The sequence below is a fragment of the Engraulis encrasicolus genome, chromosome 10 (assembly GCF_034702125.1).
Source record: "Engraulis encrasicolus isolate BLACKSEA-1 chromosome 10, IST_EnEncr_1.0, whole genome shotgun sequence".
Taxonomy (NCBI): domain Eukaryota; kingdom Metazoa; phylum Chordata; class Actinopteri; order Clupeiformes; family Engraulidae; genus Engraulis; species Engraulis encrasicolus.
Genome location: NC_085866.1, coordinates 33,843,778 through 33,868,140, shown reverse-complemented (window position 1 = coordinate 33,868,140; position 24,363 = coordinate 33,843,778). Strand labels below are relative to the sequence as shown.

The following is a 24,363-nucleotide window of genomic DNA, read 5'->3' as shown; positions in this document are numbered from 1 at the left end:
AAACATGTTGTACATGTTAAAAACATGTTATTCATAACCTGTGCAAAATACATGTTACGCAGTACAAGGTATGTACAAAGTAGGCAACATACAGTTACAGTGTACATGCTACATACATACTCCTCAGGCAGTGTCATGATATGCCCTATGCACCACAGTGCATTCTAGTTGCAATAAAGAGTATTCATGAATTGTTTTGAATATGAATTGCAGCCATCATTTAACCTTACGAAAGCATTGCGATTGTGGTTATGGTCTTCAAGATAATAGGACTCATAGGACTCAATGTTAACTGTTAGCTTGGAGGTAAAATTTGCACTGCCGTACTCAGAGAACAGCAGGAAGTACTGGGGAAAGGTAAAACTCAGTTATTTAACTTAAGAGGAGGTGTAATATGAGCTTATTTCCATAAATGGGACAGGATCACTTTAAGTGATTACACCTACAAAAGTGTAACTTGTCAGGACTCATAAGCGGACTGGACTCAGACCACATCAATAAAGGTCTCAGTACGGTTCACTTCCGAGGGGTCTGGGTACACTTTTAAATGTTCACATATGCACAGACAATGTTCAGTCACAGATCTGAATTCTCTTAAATGGCTGAAAGGGACCAGGTGTGAAAACCTTATACAGACAGTTAGGCATGTAATAGCTGTTAACATGTGAACATTAAAATAAAGTGTTAGAGGCATTTACTTCTCCAGTTCAGTTGCCCACAGGTGATCATCCTCTCCATTCATAGTGACTGGCATGAGACCCGTTAACTTCCCCCGTGTTGCGACTTTTGAAGTGATGTTCTTCAGTTTGGCAGTCTGCAAGATGAAACACAAAATAAATTCCCAACAACTTAGTTAGGCATTTCAATTATTGAAGACGAAATCAGCATTGAACTGTCTGAAAACACTTTTATCTGCTTTGTATTTTTTATGATGCCCCACACGAATTAGCTCTTTTCAGCACTCATTTGACTTACTCCCTTGACTAAGTAATGGGCATACAAATGACGACGCACAAATCTGAAGGTTGAATAACAGTAGTAGTAGTAGTGGCAGCAGGGTTCTAAACGCCAACTGGCCAAATGCTGGAGAATTTTCAGTTTGGCTGGTAGGAAAGACCAACTTACAAGCCACTTTGACCCATTAGTGAGTGTGTGTTTGGCTAGAGCGATTAACATCTACCAGCCATTTTGGCTGGTGGTGAAAAGAGATCATTTAGGGTCCTGAGTGGCAGCAGCAGCAATTGAAGTAGAAGTGCTTTATTTATCTTGTAGGAAATGTCAACTACATTACAACTACAAATGTCAACTACATTACATACAAATAGGTCTACTCAAATCTACAGCACCTAAGAAGCCTGTAGAGCACCATCTATCTCACCTTGGCTATTCGCTTAATCTCAAGGCAGTCCTGCAGGTTAATGCGGTCGTTTTCTGAGGGAACCATTCGCCTAAAGGGACAACAGAGGAAGATAAGGGGTGAGAATAAATCAATAAAAGGAGAGAACATGAGAGAAAATTGCATTCATTTTAGTCTGTAAAGCTGTGCAAGATAAGCAAGGCAACCGATAACACTGCTACTCAGCTTGACAAGTGACAACCTTGTCCTTATAAAAGGTGCCATTATCAGAGTTGTATAAAGTAGAAGTAGAGGTACAGTTACGGATGTAATTACAACTGTAGTAGTAGAATGTTACAAGGTTTACTGACAATTTCAACTACACTCTAAGAAAATTTCCCTGCAAAATAACGGCAGTTACTGGCAATTATATTTACCTGTAATTCTACTGTTATTTCACACCAAAAATCAAATACAGCTCATTGCTGTTTAATGTATCACAGTATATAAAAAAATTTCAGCAGCAATTGAACTGTTAAATAACAGTACTCTACAGAACTTTCACAGTATTAGTATTGTTAAACTAAAAGTCCTCTACAATATTTATGCAGTAGTATAAGTAAAATAACATTTCACTTAGAAACTTGAATTGTACTGTGTGATGACAGGCAAATACTGGGTCATAGTTGTATTCATGAATATGGCCATGGCAACTCCCCACCCCACCCATCATTCTCCATAACTGTGGTACCCTGGCCATGTTACCACCCCACCCTCCCATCGTTCACCATGACTGGAGTGCCTTGAGCATGATACTATGGCGCTATGCTGTATTGAGAAAATGGTTTGCGGTGGTCCTTTGAAAGTGTGTTTGCATGAATAAAATTTCAGAGTACGCAGTGCTATGTTACAATGATAGTGTGCGAGGTGGGCTTTTTACTGTATCTCTTGATGAACCAATGATGAATATAGCATTGGTCAGTCTTTAAAAAAATATTTTGCACCAAGTAGCACAGCAAACAAGCAGCACTACAAGCTAGCTCTCAAAGCAATGCCTAATTTGCAGCAGGCACATTATATGCAACAACGCCACAAATGATGCCACATACAGCAAGCTTTCACAAAGAGGAAAGTGTGCAAGCATGTAAGCAAGCTTTTAGGCAAGCTTGTAGGCAAACAAGTGCTATGCTGTGCCATGCAGGCCAGCCAGCAGGCAGGCAAGCAACTGAAGTGTTGATAGTCCAGATTTATATACAGATGCAAGAGTACCATGTGACCAGAGTCATCAGGCCCTTGGCAGGTGACGCCCGTAATTGAATAATGGCATAACAGCCCTACTCAGGTGAGGCCAGGCACTGATTAGCAGATTAGTTTAGATGGGGCTGCTTGTTGCGAGAGTGCAGGGGCTGTTCACTCACGGAACTTCCTGTTAGCCACAATTGGCTAACCCTAACCACGGGACAGTGCAAAATGAATGGGTGTCAATGGAGTTTTTTACTATTATAATTTTTGTGATTTTTTATATTTTTTTGTCCTGAAATATTAATATTAAGTTCGAAGCTAGAAATAATAAGACCCCATTTGAGTAGCGTTTCGATTCTTTTGCGCAACTAGATTATTATATACTGGGTCACAAAGCTCAATTTTTATGGGGCCAAACCCATAAACATTAGTGCAACGCTAGCGAGTACAGGTTGAAATCTTCTAACCTGCTGTAAAACTACACACCTGAACGATTTGTCAATACAGCCTATTGTTAAACAACAGTCATAGTGCTTACCAGGAATGTTTTGTTGATGATATTTGTGACTGGAAATCGCAGTAGCAATGTATTTAGCATGGGTTCCCATTTCCATTCCATACATTTTCCCACATGAAGGACTGGCCCACGCTCGTTACTGCAGTATGAATGCAAAGCTAACTGGCTACAATGGGAACCAATGAGACTGAGCCTTCTCCCTGTTAGAGGTTCTCTGGAGAGTGTTACAAGTTCTTAAAATGTTTCAGCCATTCACACTTTCATCACTATAAAAATGCATGTGCTACTCACACTTTGCTGCATCAAGCACTTTTTAAGTATTGTAGTTTCCTTAGAAATTGTTTCATCATGCTTGATAGTATCAGATAATCTTTAACCAGTCAGAATGACTTCAGTTCTTCAGGTGGTATTGAAGTTTGATGGTGATCACGGACAAGTGGAGGATGAATGGGTTTCAATGGTGCTGCCTAAAATAACTTGGCTGAATCTCAAATGGCACACTTGTGCACTTCGGGCACTATGTTTCAGTGCGTAACTAATATGGCATGCGCACTGAAACATGAACACTAAAGTGCACAAGTGCACCATTTGAGATTCAGTCCTTGTTATTTTCTAGAGATGCACCGGATCCGGTTCCGGTTCCGGATCCGTCAGGATAATAGAGTTTTTCACAGGATCCGGGTCCGGCAGGATCTTTAGCAGTGGATCCGGTATCCGGCATGTTACCTAAGTTACCTAAAAATCAAGGTCTGGTGCATGTCTAGCCTAGGCTTTTCAGTCTTTCACAACCCCAATCACTGCATGGAGTGAAATCCCTTTGGAAGCGGCTATTGCAGGCAGTGTGGCAATAAGCCAATGAGTCTAAAAAATAGTTTGTGCCAACGTAATAAAAAGGGCCCACGTGTGCGAGTAGACTATATGTTTCAACCCTTTTGTAGGATCTGGTATCCGGTTCCGGATCCGGCAGGATCTTAAGCAGTGGATCTGGTATCCGGCAGGATCCTAAAAATCAGGATCCGGTGCATCTCTAGTTTTTTCCACAACGGCGAATACTGCTATTGTGCAGTACTTACTGTTTATGCTCAATATGTGACTCAAAGTAATATTTTCACAGTAGTTGTCTGTTTTTTCGAAAAACAGTTGAATGCTGTTGCAGAATTGCCGTAAATAAACAGCTATTCGTTACAGTGTACGTAATACACTACCAGTTTTGTAATTACGTCCGTAAAAGTACTTCTACCAAAGAATTGTCTAGTAGAGTAAGATCCATCAAGCCCATTATTTTCCTGGATCCCTGTGACATCAGGTGAACGCCCCTTTGGAAGACCTTTGGTTAGGAGACCTTGGGAGACTTGAGGTTGAGAATAAATGGAATTCCCTTAGGGCTGTAGATGGCAGTGGTGCACATCTTATGCAAACAGCACAGAAAGGTTTGGGGAATCTTATTCTACTAGGTGATTCTTTATTTCTACTCCTACTTTATACAACTCTGGTCATTATCACCAAAACATTGTGCTAGAGGAGTAAAACATGGGTCAAATGGATGGTTTTACATGGTGATTTAGTCAAGTGGTGAGCTACAAGTTTGAATTTTTACAACATTTCAGCTTTCTTCACTTTCCATTTTTGTTCTTTCTTTAGTGGTGGTTGGAGGTGGGCAGTCATGGGTCAGGAAAGCTGGCTACGGCCCATCTCCCAATGGCAAAGCCAGGGCTCTAAATTAACACCTGCCAACCAGCCAAATTCTGCTTAAAATTCAGTTTGACTGGTAGAAAAGAAAGCTTGCTGGACACTTTTATCCATTAGTGAGTGTGTGGTTGGCTAGTAAGATTAACATCTACTTTGGCTGGTGAAGAAAATAATAATAATTTAGAGCCCTGGGCACAGCCATGTTTGCTGCTCTGTGTGGATGTGTTTATATTACCTGTTCATTGCTGGCAGGTTTCCCCAGAAATATCGAGCCCTGTGAACCGGAGTAACAGCGACGGCATCAAGCATGACGGGGTTGCACTGTGAACACAAGGAGTAAAAAAAAATGTTTAATTTATTTTACAGGGGTACATTTATGACTATTTCCCATTCATGAATAACACACAATGCACCTCAGGCAGAAATATTATGCAAAAATAATCATTAAAAAAAATAAAAAAAACATCTTCCAGACCTCAAGAAATCGGCTGATGTCAGTCTTGTCGTTGTTGCTCATGGACACCACGCTCTCAAAGAGGTGGAAAAAGGGCCGGTCATCATCTTCCCTCGGTCTCAACATCGTCAGCATGCGGTAGTACTCGAAAAACAGCCTGCCTGTGCCCTCTGAACAGAGAAACAGAGGAAGACAGAGAACGTTTATTGAAGTTTTTCTCAACGGGGGCAGTACATCCCTCCAGGGGGTGTTGGGGAGCCCTAGGAGGGCACTGAGTGGGATACAGTTGAGAGGGGGCGGTGCTTAGTGGTCATTGGGGGCATTAGTCTATTTCATTTTTTTCATACTAAGGGGGGGTGATGGCAGGCTTATGATGAGGTCCAGGGGGCACTTGTGTAAAAAAAAGTTTGAGAACCACTGGTTTACAGAATGAACGGAAGTCAATGGTGCTGGATATTCAAAGAGCAGCGTGCCTGTGTGTTCCACAGGAGAGAAGCAGCAGGATGAAACCGTGAGAAGAACTAGCAGGGGTGAAGTGCGCAACTCCAAGCAGCAGAGGGCAGTAATGCGTACAAAAACAAATGGCCATAAACCCCTATAGACCCGTTCAGAGTCGACGTCCTCATGAATGCGTGCGCATCGTTGACTCAAACACACCAGAGATATTGTAAGGATATTACGAGAGACCCCACTCTTCTGGGTGGTACTGCACTCTAGGGGGAGTGCAGACTCCATTCAGAAAGAATGGGCTGCGCCCTCTCGACAGCGGCCAATAGGTGAACTGCAGGCATGGGTAAAATAGGGAGTGGTGAGTCTGTATGTAATACTGGCTGACAGTGCAGACACTAAAGAGAGAAAAACTGCCGTTCTGAAGTGTGTACGTTGATGAAAAATAGAGTTTCCGAAAAGTACACTTGTTCTGCTATTTTGAGAGGGAACATTACACTACATTAAACTACTGACTGGACTGATGACATCGCCAGGAATGCCCGTGTCTGTGGTGCCCACTGCATATCTGAAGTTAGCGCGAGCATCCGTTATCTTATTTCAGAATAAACACCTGTCGAGTCTCTGTACAAGTGACCGGAGCATGGTCGATTTTGAGGCAGCGGTGCGCACGCAGCCAAATTACGTCATACCTGTTTACAAACTCTAAAGGGGTCTATACAGTACAAGCTGCAAGGTATTTGAGTTAGGTCTAGTGGCAGAAGCGGCCACCTACCAAACACTCCTTTGCGTGTAACGTTGGCCATGCACAGGTCATGGGTTGGGCTTGCACCAATCAGCAGATCAAATTGTCCCCATTCAGCCAACTGCAACAAAATCGAAAGTATTCATATTAGCCAGACAATTGCATATACTCACTCTACAATACACTCTACAATAAAACTAAATTCAATGGCCTTTGAAGAAAATACATAAAATGAATGAACAGCCTATGCCAAAAATATGTATAAAAGCAGCCTTATGACCTTATTCATGTGCTACTTGCATGAGTTAAAAGCAGAGGTGGAAAGTAACTAATTACTTTACTTGCGTTACTGTAATTGAGTAGCTTTTTTGTGTACTTGTATTTTTTAAACTACTTTTTAAAATGTGTAATTTTACTTTTACTTAAGTACATTTTCTTTCAAGTAATGTACTTCGGTACATTTTACAGCACAAGCGTTACTGAGTTTTAAAAAAAAAACATCTCTAGAATTCTAGCCTAGTTTATAAAGAGTTGGCGCGTGCAACCTGTCTCTCACTCAAACGATGATGGCTGACATGGAGGCTGACGATGGAGATTCACTTAACTCAGAGGAAATCAACATTAGCTGTTCTTCCTCTAACCCAGTGCACCCCTTGCACATTTAGAGGCAGAAAACGCTGATTGTTAAAAAGTAACTTTTTACTTTTACTCAAAGTACATTTTAAATTATTTACTTTTTACTTTTACTTGAGTAGATTTTTTGACTGGAAAATGTACTCGTACTTGAGTACATTTTCAACAGAGTAACAGTACTTGTACTTGAGTACAATATTTTAGTACTCTTTCCACCTCTGGTTAAAAGTCAACTCACAATCTTTAAATTCAGGGAGTACCAATGAAGTGTTGCTTACATGCTTGCGTGTGATACTGCGTGCATCCATGATGTACTTGATGTGTCCCTCGTGCTGAATGGCACCCACTGCAATGGCGTCCTCACAGATCTCTGCAGCAACGTATAGCTCAATCTGAAGGCCGAGTTCCTTCAGCACCTGGTAGCCTGGGGGGAACCATGGACATGTACAGTATTTGTTCACTGTGATGGCATTCAATTACCTGAAAACATATGCTTCCCCATTGCAGTGGGGCTTTGTGGGGTTTTAGAGTTCTTAGCTGTACTAAAACTTCCTTCTGCAGCCAATGGGCAAGTGAGAACAGGTGAAAATATCAGATAAGCACATGATGAGAAGACATACGTACGTACCTGTGGCAATACCATCAAATAGAGACAGGACTCTGATTGGCCGGCGCTGATGGGCAGGGACTGGTGGATACAGTCGATGGGGTTCCTAAGGAAACACCATAAACATTCAGTTACGAACACTACTCATGATATACATTCCTGCGCATACCTTGCTATGCCTGAGAAACACACACACATTTTAAGCTGTTCATGTCCTCTTTCGGAAATTTGAATAAAAAAGTTTATGATAAAAAGCAAAGTATGAAATGTAATGTATTGTAATATTGTAATATGAAATGTATTGTAATATACCACAGTCATGAAGCAGATTTCTATTCCACCATACCCTCAATATGTGTGTCAATACCGGGTTTGACTACAACCTTGTCAGAACTTTGATCCAAAAAGCATTGAATCAGCTGGTTGTGACTGATCTTGACACCAAATGAATGCAGGAGTCTCCCAGTAACGACTTGTACATGCAACTGAACACAAATGAGTGACAATGTACAGCCTTTTGCACAGAGACAAAGATGATAAATTACTAACATGAAAGCTCCTTGAAATCTGATGTTTTTGTTGCAGTCAACTATTCACACTTATGTTAACTATGCACAGGAGAAAAAGTCCCTGGAAGTAATGGCTTATTTCTGGACACACAAAACACTTGCGTGCTGATGTTCGACAGGGCCTGTGAAAGCATGGGCCTCCTTGTGACAAGTTCTAGTGTCCCAAAGATGCTCTTTTAATGCAATCACGTTCTCCCACGATAAACAAGACAAATCAAGAAGTAGAATAAAAAAATCAACACTTACAAATTGGAGAGCGCTGCTGTCGGCGAAGAATTCCTGCACCAGTTTGGTCCAGTCAGGCCTGAGGCGTAGGGAGCCGTTGTTCTCCACAGGATCACAGATGTAGCAGCTCCACGGCTCAACCTCCTTCATACGATCAAACGTACCTGGACCAATCAGGAACTCCAGGCAGTCCTTGCAGAAACACCTGCACGCACACACACACGTCAAGTTGGTTAGAGGTGAGAGGCCAAATGGACATGGAGGTGATACTGAAGCTGAAAAGACTCTTGAGTGTCATTGTGTCACATGTGTCATTTGAGGGACACAATGATACAATGCCATTGAACAGATTTTTAAAAACTTATTTCTTTCAATTTTGAAGACAGCAGTGTCAGAAAAGAAAACCGTAGCCGCTTTGCGTAGGTGGGCCCACAGTCGGCTACTCATTGCTGAAAAGACTCAACTACATCATAACAACATTGTTATGACATTACCGAGAGCCTTCAGTAACAGATTATGGCCTGCTCATTACAATTTTGGTGACAGAAAGGTTTTAACAGAGGCTCTGCGTTAAGGGATTAACATGTGGAACGAGCTTTGTCCTCACCTGCAGCAGCTGGCATTGCTACACAGTATCACCTCATTGCCCCAGCAGCACACTGTGCAATAGGACTGGTAGCCGTCCTCGTCGTATCTGTACAAGGTCTCTGTAAAGTTTTTCTGCAGGGAACAACAGAACAGAACACCTGTGAGCGCTCAAATTACACAGCAATAGTTCCAATTTTACATAATTGCTTCTTTACATGCTTGTGTGTTGTGTGTTTATTTTAAGTTTGCATGTATGTGTTCATCCACACACAGCTCAATTTGTATAGTGAGGACATGTTGCTCTAAGTCTGTATGTACAGTATGTGTGCGCCTATGCAAAGTTTCATTGTAGAGGGAAACTGTACTGTAGTATAATGACAGTAGCCTTCCAACCTACTGGGCAAACGAAGAAGAACGCTACTCTGTTTCTTTAACCCAGTAAGACATGGCCCCTGTTATAAATTAGCCACATTATAAACTAGAATGGGCACTCGGTAGAGCGCAAACCTTCGCCTACGCCACTTATTTTTTTCTGGCCATCTTCAAAGTGTGGGGCATAACATTCTCCAAATTTTGGTTTTAGTTTCATTTAAATCGGACCGGAATATCGTAATTTTACATTTTTGGCCCAGTCTTGACCTGTTATTCAATTCAGCATGCACACGTTCTTCTGGCATATAGTGCTTGGCAAAGAAAAATGTTTTTGACCTTTTCGTGACCTTGACCTTGACCTTTGACCCAATCACTCCCAAAAAGTAATCGGTTGTTCCTTGGGTCATGACCAATCATCCCACTAAATGTCATAAAAATCGGCTCAATGTACGTTTTGACCTTTTCGTGACCTTGACCTTGACCTTTGACCCAATCACTCCCAAAAAGTAATTGATTGTTCCTTGGGTCATGACCAATCATCCCACTAAATTTCATAAAAATCGGCTCAATTTACGTTTTTGACCTTTTCGTGACCTTGACCTGGACCTTTGACCTTTGACCCAATCACTCCCAAAAAGTAATTGATTGTTCCTTGGGTCATGACCAATCATCCCACTAAATTTCATAAAAATCGGCTGAATGTACGTTTTTGACCTTTTTGTGACCTTGACCTTTGACCTTTGACCCAATCACTCCCAAAAACGAATCAATTGTTCCTTGGGTCATGACCAATCATCCCACTAAATTTCATAAAAATCGGCTCAGTTCTGTCTGAGTTATACGAAGTACAAACAAACATTTTGACCTTGACCTTTGACCTTTGGCCCAATCACTCCCAAAAACTAATCGATTCTTCCTTGGGTCATGACCAATCATCCCACAAAATTTCATAAAAATCGGCTCAGTTTTGACTGAGTTAGACGAAGTACAAACAAACAGACATATTGACAAATAAATACACGGCGGGCAAAACATAACCTTCTGGCGAAGGTAATAATTACCAGAATGGCATAAACCAAGTCGTAATGTATTATCAAAGGCCCCGTATACTGTCATAGTGGTGTAGTACTACGTATGGTGGTAAAGGTTTACCAGTGAAAATGACAGAGTTCCACAGGTGGAACGGCATGCATTTGGGATCTACATTCCTTTGAGATAGGGCATCTTGTTTTCGAGGAGTTTGAATGGTTTACCTTGCACTTCTCACAAAGGCCTCCCTCAAACAGTGGGTGTGCAACCTCAGGCTCAGATGATCCACAGGATATACAGAAACCTTTAGGAGGAAGAGAGACAAGCCAGACAGGTGATGTCAGTCTTAACTCAACCAGATGGTTTTATAAACTGGGTAAAAAGGGATATGCGTGCAGACTTACTTTCAATGCTTTTCTTCTTATCAGACAGCTCCTTGAGGATGTGTTCTGAAACAAAGTGGTAAATGTTTTCGTTTATTTTCTCATAATACAAAAATGATTCTGACACAATACTTTGCTAAAAAACACCCTTTCTTTGTCCAGAGTAACTGTACAAATAAAAGGAAGTTTCGATACACAGATCGATCTGGTAATTTCTAATTAAAGCAGAGACATAATAATCTGACTCTCGCCATATGAATGGGATCTGCCTTGCTCCAGAAACATCCATCTGCAGCTAGGCCATAAGCATACCTCTGAGAAGGTGGTTTTTTTTTTTTTTTTTTAAATCCTTGCACGTGATTAGGGAAACACTTATCTGACATTTTAAATGAGCTGCTACTTTAACTACTCACAGATTCGACAATACAATTAAAATGACAGAATCAATGTAGATGAGTGAGTCCATGCGAGTGGCCATTGTTGCTGAAACAACTGTCACCTTTCACTTATGTTTCCTTCTCCAGTACGTTTTAATTTTGTATACATTACATCTCTTAAAATCCCGCATTTTGATTTTGGATCAGGGCGCATCCAAAGGCCCTCCAGATCCTTGTGTGAGCTCACAAAGCTGAGTGGAAATACATGAGGGTCAGGCGAGAGAGATGCTTGAGACATAGACCCTCAAAAAGTATTACCCAGTTGTGAAATTTATGTTAATTCAGAAAACATTCCAAAAACTAGAAATGCACTCAGAGAGGGCAGACCTCTGCCAAGGAAGCTGTTTTGATAGAACATTTGACTTTGTTACACCCTATTTGTTTTAAAATCTTTCTGCCTTCTTTTTGTGGAGTTGGAACTGGAAACTGGAATGTCAAAATTCGCCCTATCCCGTAATGGTGAAGAACCTTGAAAAAAATCCTGGATCCGCATCGTGATCCGGATCACCACCAAAATCGAATCACTTGTTACTTTTGACTTTTCCAACAATTCCAAACTTTTTGAGATATCCTGCTGACAAACAGACAGACAAACCAACGTAACCAACGTGGACCTCCTTGGCGGAGGTAACAATGATGCTTTACCTCGACTCTGTGGCTCCATGTAGACTTTTTTCTTGCCAGGGGGTCTTCCTTTTTTGGTCGGGGGCTGGTATTCGGCCGTAGAGGAGTCTGAATCCAGGTCTGCCTCCGCCTCGTTTGGCTTCTCTGTAGGAAGGACCAGAGAAATGACTCACCAAAGTGTGCTGTGGAGTGTTGTGTCACAATGATAATGGGAGTTGGAGTTTCCCAGTTGAACTTTCACTTCACTTTCACATACTTGTACAATGAAGAGCAGCATACCAACAACACTGCAGCACACCTTTGAATGCGTCAATTTTGGTAGCTCAGCCACCCCCACTGATGGCGCACTTCATGCAGCAATTAGATGATAGTAGCATGTCAATTCAAAAATGGATTTTATCGGTCGGCTCTGACAAAATAGACTTGGGTGTGCGCTGCTGTATTGAAAACAAATGGAATCCCCAAGACAGCGAAGGAATCCCCAAGACAGCAAAGTAATGACGATGAAAAGACAAATAAGCAACAACGAATAAACAGGTAATTATTCAGAATACATGCAGGACTCTAAATTCACTTATTTCATCATAGCCAAACACAATTACTAATTGGTCAAAGTAGCTAGTTAAGTGTTCTTTTCAACCACCCGAACTGAATTTTCACCAGCATTTGGCCAGTTGACTGGAGTTAATTTAGAGCCCTGTATATATACATGTATGATATTGGTCTATGAAGGTGCGTACCGTCGCGTGCAGGCAGGAAGCCATTAGGTCCAGTGGGCTGGAAGCCTCCGAAGGCCCACTCCAGCATGTTCTTCATCTCCTCATCCTTACTGCCCGACGGAGACATGAAGGACTTCTCACACCGCTGGCCCGCCAGCTGGAGGGAAAACACGCACGCAGCAGCGGTTACACACGGACCATGCACATACAACATCTCTCATACAATAGTTGAAGGGTTCAGATGCAAAGCCCTCTAAAAGCCATGACAAAAATCTGTATGATTTCATTTTTAAATTGCATTCTCACCAAGTAATTACAATCAAATACAGCAAAGAAATACAACCTATTTATGTAAACTCATAACGTAATATGTACAGCATATTAAGTATATTATACTTAGAGGGTTTTGCATTAGAACTCTTCGGTTACAGTCATACTCATAAAGAGGGAGTTAAACTGTTAAACATTGCAAGCCAGTTAAACGCAAAATGGTAAGTTGCCCTGCTGTTAGCTCAACTTGAGGCTTTCTCAAACTGAGTCAACTTACAAACTTAAGAAAGCAGGGCAACTTACTTTTTTATTTTCAACTGGCTGTAATGATCTACAGTGTACATACAACAGATGTAGTCAAATACATGCAGTTTGAGAGCTCAAAGAATAATCCAGCAGTTGCATAAATCTCTATACAGTAGCAGAAATTGCAAAAGACGTGCAGCTGGCGTTCAACAGGTTTTCGGCTGGCGTGTGTAACTCACCTCCAGAGCCTGGTAGATGGCTGTTTTATATTTTGGCAAGCCGGAGTAGGAGTTGGTGCAGAAACACTTGGCAAAGGCCGCAAATGGTAGTAGATTCTCAGTGTGGATCTGAAATGAGCAAAACAGGTAAGCACATGCTCGTTCAGCACATTCTCGCTTTTTACATCTTCGTCTATTGTCTATTCCTTTTTCTTTTTTTGGGGACCATCCACCTGTCTAGGGACCACAAGTAGAGATTAGCCTTCAAGGTTATAATCTTGTATAATTAACATTGGTAACACTTTATTTTAGGGATACATCTATTAGCACTAATACATACAATGTCCCTGTATAAGTAACTTGTAAGGCATGTACAAAGTAAAATCAAACATTTGTTAGGCATGTATTCGCAAATGTCTTGTTCATGCACAATAAGGGATTTATTACCTATTCAACCTTAGTAAGGACCTAGTAGGCCTTAGCGTTTGCTTAGTACATGCCTTACAAGTTACTTATGCAGGCATTAACATACCTGCCAACCTTTAAAAAATTTTTTGAGTAGCAACTTATCGCGGCGCGGCAATTCACGGCGCAACAACTTGGCATGGCAAAGCAACGGGGTCGCCGGCGGGCCCATCTGAGAGGCTACTTTGTTTTGCATAGTCTGCCCTACACCTAGGGATGCCAAATGTCAACAGGGAAGATATAAGACACTTCATTCAGGCAGGGGGGTCCTCCCCCAGAAAAAAATGCTTTTCTTAGATGCAATTTCCTGCATTTTAATGCATTTTAGCCTAACATCCCGTGTATCTGGCAAATAGTTTATCTTGCTCTTCACAGTACTTTGAACTACCATAATTTATTAAACTTTCATGGAAGATGTTTTTTTTTTGTTTCACACCATAACACCAATACAAGACTATGATATAGTGTGCTGGAATTCAGGCCTCTAAATTAACTTCATTGATCACCAGCCAATATGGCTGTTAATCTTACTAGTCAAACATACCACCAGTCTGGCTAGTAGGCCTAAGTGGCTATTAAGTTATCCTATGTACCAGCCAAACAGAGCATTTGGTCACTTGGGGGTGTTAAGGAGCTGGAATTGAGTATGAAATTGAAGTATTTGCTGATTATTTTTTTGGCTAGAAGGTACATGTAGGAAAATGTATAATTTGATTATAAAATACCGAGGCATTTCAGTGATTTTTATGAACAAAAAGTTGAATTGTAATGATTCTTACATAATCTCCCCCAATATTAATAAATGGTGATGTTGTCACCTACTGTGAAGAAGCATCAGCAGTAGAGAAAAAGATAAAGACAAGTGTTATCTAAGCTAGGATAATATCAGGTTAATATTATTACATTGGGGGCTAACATCAAAATCACACTTTCAGCATTCATTCAGTACAAAATGCGTCATGTAGTGGCTCTACTGAGGGACGGGGGCTAATGGCCAATGCTCTTGGAACTTCCACGGTAACATTTGAGGGGCATCGCTTCTTTTTTTCCACTTCTCTGCATAATAGTAGGCCTATCTACCCTCATCTGCCGTCGTGAGTTGGCTATTGTTCACTGTTCGGCACATATGATGATAGGAGAATTGATTTTATTAATAGATTGCCATACATACGTGATTACGGACAGTATAGTAGTCGTGGAGTGATGCATATTTGGTATGACGCACGAGTCACGACCTGTTCACAGAATGGGCCATGACTCAGGGGGGAACAGTATTCCTATACGGTGTCATGGTAGGTTACGGATGTAGACATACTCCGAGCACAACCGTTAGAACTATCGCTTTATTTTCCCGAGTTAAAATGATCCGGCGCAAAGGGAAACCGAATTTGGTTTGCTGCTAATGTGCTAGTTTATAGCGCGGTCATCGACACATTTTATCATTCGGAAGTAATCTCGTTTCGGTCCAATATCAAAACAAGCAACAACATATTGCCGTCAAATACGGCGAAACATTGGGTGAATCATTACGACAGACATCGGCCTTTAGTTATTTTCATAAGTTTACGGATTTAACAACTGGACGCAATTCACTATTCCCATACAGGCTACCTTTCTCAAAGTCCTTTACCTTTGAAACGGTGATTTTGACGGTGCTCACTTGTAGGCCTACAACTACAGCGACAGTACCAAGATGGATAATTCATGATGACAGGAGGAGGACACTTGTTTCAGAGATTAGAGGAGTACATTAACCAGTCTCTCTGCTTGCGTGATTTCGAAGCAAACTTTCTATATCTGCAGCTGATGCCTCGACTCGAGAGGAGCGCAGCACAATGAAGACATCCAAACTAGCGCTCTGATTGGTCAATATTCCCCCCCCACACACACACACACACGTTGCTGGCCAATGTAAAGGCCAGCGCGAGACAATTGCAAGCAGAGCCATGTCTACGGCTCTGTGTGGTTGCAAGTCTACAGAGCAATTTATAAGGGCCCATGAACACACTTTGCTATTGGTTTTTCCCGTATTTTGAAGTGACAGCGCCGTAGTTTGATGTCAAAATCCGTATCTGCTACACAAAATGCGTAATGGTCGGCAGGTATGCATTAACATTGTATATATTAGTGCTAATAGATGTGTCCCTAAAATAAAGTGTTACCTTAACATTTTTATGCTATTAAAATATGCTGTCCCTCTGTTCAATAAACAACTTTAGAACGTGCGGTTCTCCAGCTCCTCACCTCTGAGAACATGCCGTCTCCAAACCACTCCACCCTCCTCATATGGGCAGGGGCGCTCCAGCCTTTCCACTCCACCACCATGCCAGGCCACCAGGAGAAGTCTTTACCTTTACCCCACAGCATCTCACCCAGCATGAAGCCATTGTCTTTATCCTGCACACACACAACCACACACACACAGAGGAACATCATCACGTCAAGTTCAGTTTTGGCAAAGAGTTTTTGAATGAATCAATCAAGAAACCATCACTACCGTCGACCATCACACCATTGTTGGTATACGTCGTTAACTTGAAATTAGCACTGTAAAACCAGCAGCTCATATACACAGTACAAAAATGTGGTCATAATTCAACACTTAAGCGAATCGATCTTCTATAGTGTCTTTGGTCACAAACCACTCTACTAGTTATGCATTAGCACTGCATTTTGATCAGTGATCAAAATCACCATGGAAGTCTTATCTACCCAATCAATTACCTTGTATTGCTTTGGCTTCCTCGTCCTCCCAGTTGGAGTTTTGGGGCTTGCAGAAGGAGTGCTCGCCTTTGGGCCATTTCTTCCCTGTAATGCAAATATTACTGGATGATTGATCTTCAACACTACGGGGCTTTTCGAGTGTTACTCAATGAGAACATGATCAGATACACTTTGAATAAGTAAACAAAAAACAAAACAAAAACAAAAACACACAGACACGCAGACGCACCACACCACACAGTACTGACAGACATACAAGAAAGGATACCATACAAGTTCATTAAATCAAAGAGCTGTTGGTGAAATTTTGTACATTTGGATGATTGATGAATTGAGCTTTCTTTTTTTATCCACTCTTCCAGTTTTCCTTTGTTTTGTTTTTTTCTGGTGTTTTTCACCTTGGCTTGACATCTTAAAAATTCCCACAACTGAAACTGACAATTGTTACGTTTGCATGAGACATTTAATTCGGAATTAACTGACTTCAATCCTGAATTAAGCTTATAGTTCTGCTTTGAAAACATCATGTAAACACCTCTTAATTGGTAAGTAAATACAGTAAGTAAACTCGGAACTATTTAATTCATAATGATTTATTCGGAATTAAAGACATCATGTAAACGTAGTGAATGAAACACTAACAGCTATGTCCGCATGTGCTCACCCCAACAGATCTTATGGTCATGGTTTTAGCCAAACAGCCAGGAATTGTTGGCAGAAGATTTTTTGGATAAGGAAATTAATAAAAAAAAAGTGTTAAGACAGAAAGTGGATCAAAGTGACAATTGTGGAAATAACCTGGCATATTGAAAAACAAAGTACTTTTTACTATGATCGTGTCCAATGAGGTTAGAGCATGATTTTGGCTCAAGATCTCCAGGTCAAGACACCAGGCAGATAAAAAAGTGGACAGAAGTTTGAAAGTTTGAAATGAAGTGTTAATAACAGGACACATGCACTTTACAGGGAGAGGAAGTGGAGAAGTACTGACAAAACATGACAGAAAAAAAGATGTAGAAGTGTAGCGTCGGTGTAGAAAAGGGTAGTTTTCGCTCCAGGGGCACCCTCTCTCCTTCCACCTCCTTCACCCCTAACCAAGGACAGAGGCCGCCCCATCTGAGTTACCTACCGGCGTCGCTGGGGACTCGGGAGACTCTGGGTCTTTTAGAGAGCTGTCTTCTGACTTAGCCTTGTGCTTAACGTCGTCCGCCTCTAGAGGCTTGCACCAGGTGCCCGTGCCGGCCTGGAAGAGCGTACGGGCAGCGGGCTTCTGACGCAAGCTGCTGTCCCAGCCGTGTAAGCCCCTAACACCGTCGCCCTAGGACAGGGACAACACACGCACATCGACACACACACGCCTCCACTCAGCCATGGTTTGGCATCTTCAAGTGTGTGTGTGTTTTGTCTGTGCCAGCGTGTGAGCATGCAAGTGGGTGAGTGAGCATGAGCTAGCAAAGCGAGTGAGTAAGCAAAGGTAGAACAGAGGCTGGGTTAACAAAGGACATGCTAGACATGCTAGCAAGATAGATTAGGGTTAAGAGAAATAGAGTAGATTAATAAAGAGAGCATGCTGTAATAGAGAATGGAAAGAACAGTTGAGCTTCCATAAAGATGGAGATTTTATTTTCCCTTCAAGCAGTTCAATCTAGTGCTAGTACGCCGAGGACCAGGGTTCGATTCCGGGCCAAGGTTGTTTGTTTCCCGATCTGCCTCCATCTCTCTCTCCCATCCATTATTCCAAGTAAAGGCTTAAAAGCCCAAAAATCTATTAAAAAGAAACCTTTGCCCATCTCTCTTTGTTTCACATGTAACAAAGATCTCAGTAAATGTGTAAGGCACTCTGGGCAAAGTCTTGTGTTTTCTTTTCAACAAAATCACTGGTAATAGCTATTATAATAGTTACTATTTATGTCTACAAAAGGGAGAGATGGCAAGTATGAACAAAGTTGTCTTAACAATGCTATTTGTCTAGTAAGGTCATCTTTTTGTCATGACAAGGACACAAAAATGAATGAAATATATGCCTACTGTTCATACAGTACAACAGTTATGGCCATTAATAATGTGTCTCTGTACTGTCTGTGATGTGTCATGACATATACATGACTTACGCATGACCCTTCAAATACTTCAAATTATAGATGAGTGGTATGTGGCAACAGGTCTGAAGAGTCTGTCATGAATCTGTAATGTTTCACTGGCTTTGATTATCTGTAGGCGCAAAGGTATCTGGAAATCCAGACTGCGATGTGGAAAATGCAAGTGCACATAGTAGTTGCCTAAGCACTGCCATGCAAGAGACAGCAAAACTTCCCACTTTTAGGGGAAGTTTTACATTATATTAAGTAACATTGAGACAAGCATGAAGCATGAAAAGCTACTTCAAGCATACTAGCAGCAGTTGTTGCAGAAAGAATGCCATGCAATGAAGCAAAGTCAACATGTACAACCAACAGTACAGCTAGTGATACAATACATTTCAGGGTTAAGCCATAGCCATAGCAGTAGCCGGCTGCTACTTGAGATAACACCATTTCATCATAACATACAGTGCTGTTTTGTGATGTTTTGTTAAATGCTACAGCAGTTGCATTTAATAATCAGTTGATTTAATTAAGAGCGCAAACAGTAGGCAAAGTAACCAAAAAATAGTGGGGTAATGATATTTGTGTAGTCCAAACTATGGTTTAGCCACTTGTTCTCCTAGACACACAAAACTCAACATGTCAACTGCAAAGAATGGGGAGTAATTGTAATTATAAATGCATTATTGCCTAGTTTGCCTAGAAATAATAATTAGAAATAATTTGTCATGTAGCTCTACAAAACAGATCAAGCAGTTCTATTCTTTATAAGATTTATTTCATGATTTGCTACTACCATTTAAATTTTTCAGATAATTAAAAAAAAAAAAATGTTGAAAAATGACTGATGTTTGACGATATATGATACAGCACTGCATATGAACGGCATATGATCCGCATCAAACTTTTCCAAGCCGTACATGGTATTGCATGCCATTAATGGCTTTAGTGATCTTAAATTCGTTTTTGCTGAAGTGATGAGCAAAAAGATAATCACCTTCTTAGTGCTGGTCCAAACGATGTCTTCATCAACCGTAGGCTTAGTTGCCGTTTCTGTAAAAAAATATGCATAAAATAACACTTAGCTTAGAAGGCTATTGGATTGAACTTACCAGTTTACAACATGCAAAAACATGTGCAAATTAAATCAGATCACTACAATACACAATCTCTATCAACCTAATGAAATAAAATATTGACCCCTAAAAACTCCAACAGAACAAAACTGCAACAAAAATCACCACCAACAAAAAAAATATTTAAGGGAAAATGCATGTCAGTTGGCAAAGAAAATCAAACATTATCAGGTTAGTGACACCATGTTAATGGCCTCTGTGATTGAAAAACATTCACTTAATTATAATAATATGACCAAAAGATTGTTAAATTTAAGTTTAACCTGTCCCGTTCAATCGCTTCTCACTGGTTATCCTTTCAAGGCGAACAGCACAGGGTTTCAATGAGCATGCAACGTCATTCAGCCCTGAAAGACAGCACATTGTTTCCATCAATGTAACTGATGACAACCAGTAGAACAGCCATTACCAAAGAATCGTCTAGTAGAGTAAGATATATCAAGCCCATTCTTTTCCTGGATCCCTGTGACATCAGGTGAAGGCCCCTTTAGGAGACATTTGGAGACTTTAGGTTGAGAATAAACTGAGTTCCCTTAGTGCTGTAGATGGCGGTAGTGCACATCTTGTGCATGCCACCACCAAACACCACAGAAAGAAAAGGAGGGGACAACGCCCCCTTAGGAGACCAAACTATCAGAGATTCTCTAAGCTATGAGAAAGACATCTCTCATTGGCTCCCATTATAGCCCCGTTGGCGAACGCAGCCAAGTAAAAGATGAATGGGAGCCTATTGGGCTAAATGGCTCAGCAGGGATTTGTGACGGTTCTGTTCTCTGGTTTGTAAAGATGTGTGCACATTCTGTACCTTATCATGGAAGTTGTATTAGAAGTGAAGTTAAAGGTTCCTGACATGGCTTTGTTCTCCCAAAGACGTGTTAGTTTTGTCCTGCAACACGCTAGCATTCGGCTAATACCTGCTGGCTGAGGAATCTCTGCGACTATTCACGACCAGAGCTGATGAGAGACGTACTCTGACTGATCCTAGCAGAGACATCTACAGTCACACACCTCAAAACCCCCCACCGCCGTCCAACATGTTAATTGAAGGTGCCCAAATTCTTAAGGATGAGCACAGTCATTTCCTTTACCCCATGTACACATGCCGCTTTTCCACCACCTTAAATGCCATAAATAACAGGTGTCCGCAACAATCCTAACATAACTTTAAACACATCGACATCTGAAGTCAGACTTAAAACTACAAAACAAATGGCGTAGTGCCGTAAAGTCGATTGTCACGTGTTATGGCATTGCTATAGTTGAAATAAGGGTCATTTTCACGAATCTAACACTTGACAAGATGCAAACGTGTCAGCAAATGCTTTCACTTACTCATATCTATCGAACGCGACTTCATTGTTTCCAGGGAAAAAATCACACGGGCAGATAGTTCTATGAGAAGCATACAGCCCCATTGGCACCCATTCATTATTTACTTGGCTGCGATGACATAGCTGCAGTGCCACTCCTGGCCACACCAGCTAGTGGTCATTCTTGTACAATATTCCATTTTCTTTGCTATAGCACAACTTTGCATTGGGTGGGCGGAGTTTGAATTATCTTTCTCTACTAGAAGATTCTTTGCTAGTAGTTCTTCCAACCTTTTAAGAGATTAACTTGTGAAAAGTATCTCAGTCACAACAACTTGTGTTACTGCAGAGGCATTAGCTAGCACCTTACAGTTGTATAGAACCACCACCAAGAGTGTGAGGTCTGTTTGCAAGTGCCTGGCTCTTGCAAGTTTTTGGGTCATGTGACATGGTCACATTTTAGGTGACATACTCACACCAGGCATCCCAAGAAGAAGGCCAGTCATCATGCACTGCATTGTTTTTAAACCCAGAATGTTAGTTTACCTTTCTTTTTTTTGGGACTTTTCTTCTTCTTGCTCAGAGTGGGTGTGCTGACCGCCGTCACTTCAGGACTGTCTGACTGAGACTCGTCGCTGATGAGATCCACCTTGATGACGTCAGAATCGCTGTTCATGCTGTCGTCCATGGGCATGGGTGTAGACGAAGGTGTGGGTGTAGGTGTGGACTTCACACTAGCTGCAGCCTGTGCAAGACAGAGAATGTGCACAAAAAACATTCACTAGAATTAGATACTTAACTTAACTCATTCCCATCCTCACCACCACCATCATCTTGATCATAAGTGTCACACATTGCATAAAATGAATGTTGCACATGTGTCTCACAATACCCATGGGTATGGGACAGAGGTACACTGAATCATTGCTACTTCATACATATAGAAAAATCATTCATATTTTTTCATGAATTCCTGTTTTTAAATACCTGAGCAAAAACCTTCTCAGCCTCCAATGGTGGACAGGGGAGAGCCAGCAGAGTCAACATCAGTTTCCTAAAGACAGACGTGGCCCCCGTCTTCCTCAGATAAGTACCCCAATGCTCCTCCAGCATTACTGAAGACGACAATGAGTCCCTATGTCCGTTTCCACAGCCATTAGTGCCATTAGCAGCACCCGTCTTGGACTTGCCGTTCTTTTCTTCCCCAAGCTGGTACTGAGAAAATTCATCCGTGAGCTTTGAGTCATCGGCGGCACAAACCCCCAGCTGCGACGCCAGGTCCGCGATGGCCTTGCCAGACACCTTCAGCCTCCCCTCTGGGCTCAGGATTTGGGACATGCTCCGCAGCACCCCGTCGCTGAGAGGAAGATCCTCCGACAGGCTCGCCGTTACGGTGATGTAAAAGGACAAGCAGCTTTTCTGGAACTCTGTGATATAATCTGCCATCTCCACTTCATACCGGAATAGATATTCCTCCAGGTCTCCTGATACTCCTCCAAAGGTTTTCTCTGCGATGGGGAGGTGGAACTCAGGGTTCTGGAGGACGGCTGCGTCTTTCTCCTTGAGGTAGCGCATCACAGCTTGAGGTCGCAAGAAGCTGGAGGCGTAGGCCCGCAGTAGCCCGCTTGCCTCGCGCAAGATCTGCACGAGGTCGGCACGCGCGGCTCCGTTCCGCGTCTCCAGGCGATTCTGGAAGCTCCGCAGAGGATCCAAAGCAAAATCCAAGAACATGAACTTGACCCTGAGGTTGGCAGGTTTGAACAAGGCACAAATCTCCTCTCGCTGACCTCTACTGCTGTTGCCCTCTCCACTGCCTTCTGTGCTGAAGCATGAGCTGAGCTCAGTCCACATCTCAACAACCCTGCGGACGAGAGTAGCAAACACCTGGCATGGTGTGCTCTGTGGAGACAAGGACAGGCTGAGATCAGGAAGGCCAGTGAAGAGTGCTTTGAGGGTGTCATCCGTAGAGGCCAGAGTGGTATAATAAGACTGGATTTTCAGAAGCAGTTCCTTGATGTCGCGAAAGTGCTCTGTCACACCCACATGACACGCAACATCTGGAACATCGTAGAGCCCACCGAGTGCAACAATGTTTGGGTTCAACTCTTTCAAATGTGCGACCACCTTCTCTCTCAAGCACTCGCCCAAGCCATCCATGTAAAAAGAGCAGAGGTTTTTGCTGGGAAGGTCAAACTTTTTCAAGGTCTCGGTCAAAAATCGGACCATTGCTTCTCCTGAGATTCCTTCGCCTGAGTTTTGAAGAGCCTCCAAAAATCGAATTCTGTGCTTTGCTGCCTTGTCATCAAAGAACCCCACCAGCGCCACTAATGCATGTTGACTGTCGCTCAGTGCTATCTGCCCATATAGGTATAAACAGTAAGGCGTTTCTTTGCATGCAGTGGTGATATCCTGTGGATACCGTGGTCCGAGAATGAGCCTCGTTCTGTTTTGTGCCTCGCTGCCTGAGATGTCAAGAGTCTGGATGAAGCTGGCGAGAGCTTCGCTACAAAGGACGGATGAATCCACTTTGCTGCCACTGGATGATTCTCTCTTCTTTTTACTGTGGATTTTCGAAGTCTGGTGTCGCCTGAGCACAAATGTCCCTGACTGATGGAGGCTAAGGTTGATGTCACAAAGACTGCAGAAGGCGAAGTTGCTCCCCAAGCTGCTTGGCTTGATCCAGTCGAAGGTCTTCTCCCACTCCTGATCGTAGGAGCCAGCACTCTTCGATTGAGGTTCTTCATCAGTGTCAGATTCTATTACAGTCACTGCAGAAGAAAAACAACATTTCATGAACAAAAAATAACATCAATTGAACTCAACAATTGACATTTTTATCATCAGATATCAAATATTCTAACACGTTTCCAAAAAGTGTCTCAAAAGTGTTCTCTCTCACTGTTGAAGTAAATATTGCGCCTATGATACGATATAGACAAACTCACCATCCTGACTGTTTGATTCATCACTTGGTTGTGAGAACTTAACAAAAGGTCTTGCAGGAGTGATGCCCTCTCCTTTCCGTGCTTTGATTGGGTTATACTTCTCCTTTGAAACATTGGCCTCTGAGAACTTCTTGAACCACCTCAAAAAGTTGAAAGTGGGCCTGAATCTGCCTCTGATTATGTCCTCCACAGGAATAGGCTGCAAGAGAAGTTTGATACTTTAAGCGCATTGTAGAACAATTTTTGAAAAAACTCATTTCATAATGTCGTACACATTGCGCAAAGCAAAAAAAAATTCCGAAGCTGTTTATAACACAGTGTATAACATAATATAGTTATACTGAACTTG

The 24,363-nt window shown here is 41.9% G+C and overlaps 1 protein-coding gene across 1 annotated transcript in view; it reads right to left on the bottom strand.

The window, feature by feature from the left end:
• The window catches only part of dnmt3ba (DNA (cytosine-5-)-methyltransferase 3 beta, duplicate a), a 35,800-nt gene that overhangs the window by 1,643 nt on the left and 9,794 nt on the right, over positions 1-24,363 (bottom strand). The window contains exons 4-24 of the mRNA XM_063208668.1: positions 24,015-24,213; positions 22,057-23,837; positions 21,616-21,814; positions 19,621-19,676; positions 17,669-17,857; positions 16,540-16,623; positions 16,060-16,212; positions 13,372-13,479; positions 12,638-12,773; positions 11,919-12,041; positions 10,858-10,902; positions 10,678-10,757; positions 9,072-9,184; positions 8,486-8,669; positions 7,692-7,776; positions 7,342-7,487; positions 6,461-6,551; positions 5,260-5,408; positions 5,020-5,105; positions 1,379-1,448; positions 699-814 (exon numbers count right to left, since the gene is read on the bottom strand). Coding sequence (XP_063064738.1) covers positions 699-814; positions 1,379-1,448; positions 5,020-5,105; positions 5,260-5,408; positions 6,461-6,551; positions 7,342-7,487; positions 7,692-7,776; positions 8,486-8,669; positions 9,072-9,184; positions 10,678-10,757; positions 10,858-10,902; positions 11,919-12,041; positions 12,638-12,773; positions 13,372-13,479; positions 16,060-16,212; positions 16,540-16,623; positions 17,669-17,857; positions 19,621-19,676; positions 21,616-21,814; positions 22,057-23,837; positions 24,015-24,213 — 4,193 coding nt within the window. The remainder of the gene's footprint in view (positions 1-698; positions 815-1,378; positions 1,449-5,019; positions 5,106-5,259; positions 5,409-6,460; positions 6,552-7,341; positions 7,488-7,691; positions 7,777-8,485; positions 8,670-9,071; positions 9,185-10,677; positions 10,758-10,857; positions 10,903-11,918; positions 12,042-12,637; positions 12,774-13,371; positions 13,480-16,059; positions 16,213-16,539; positions 16,624-17,668; positions 17,858-19,620; positions 19,677-21,615; positions 21,815-22,056; positions 23,838-24,014; positions 24,214-24,363) is intronic.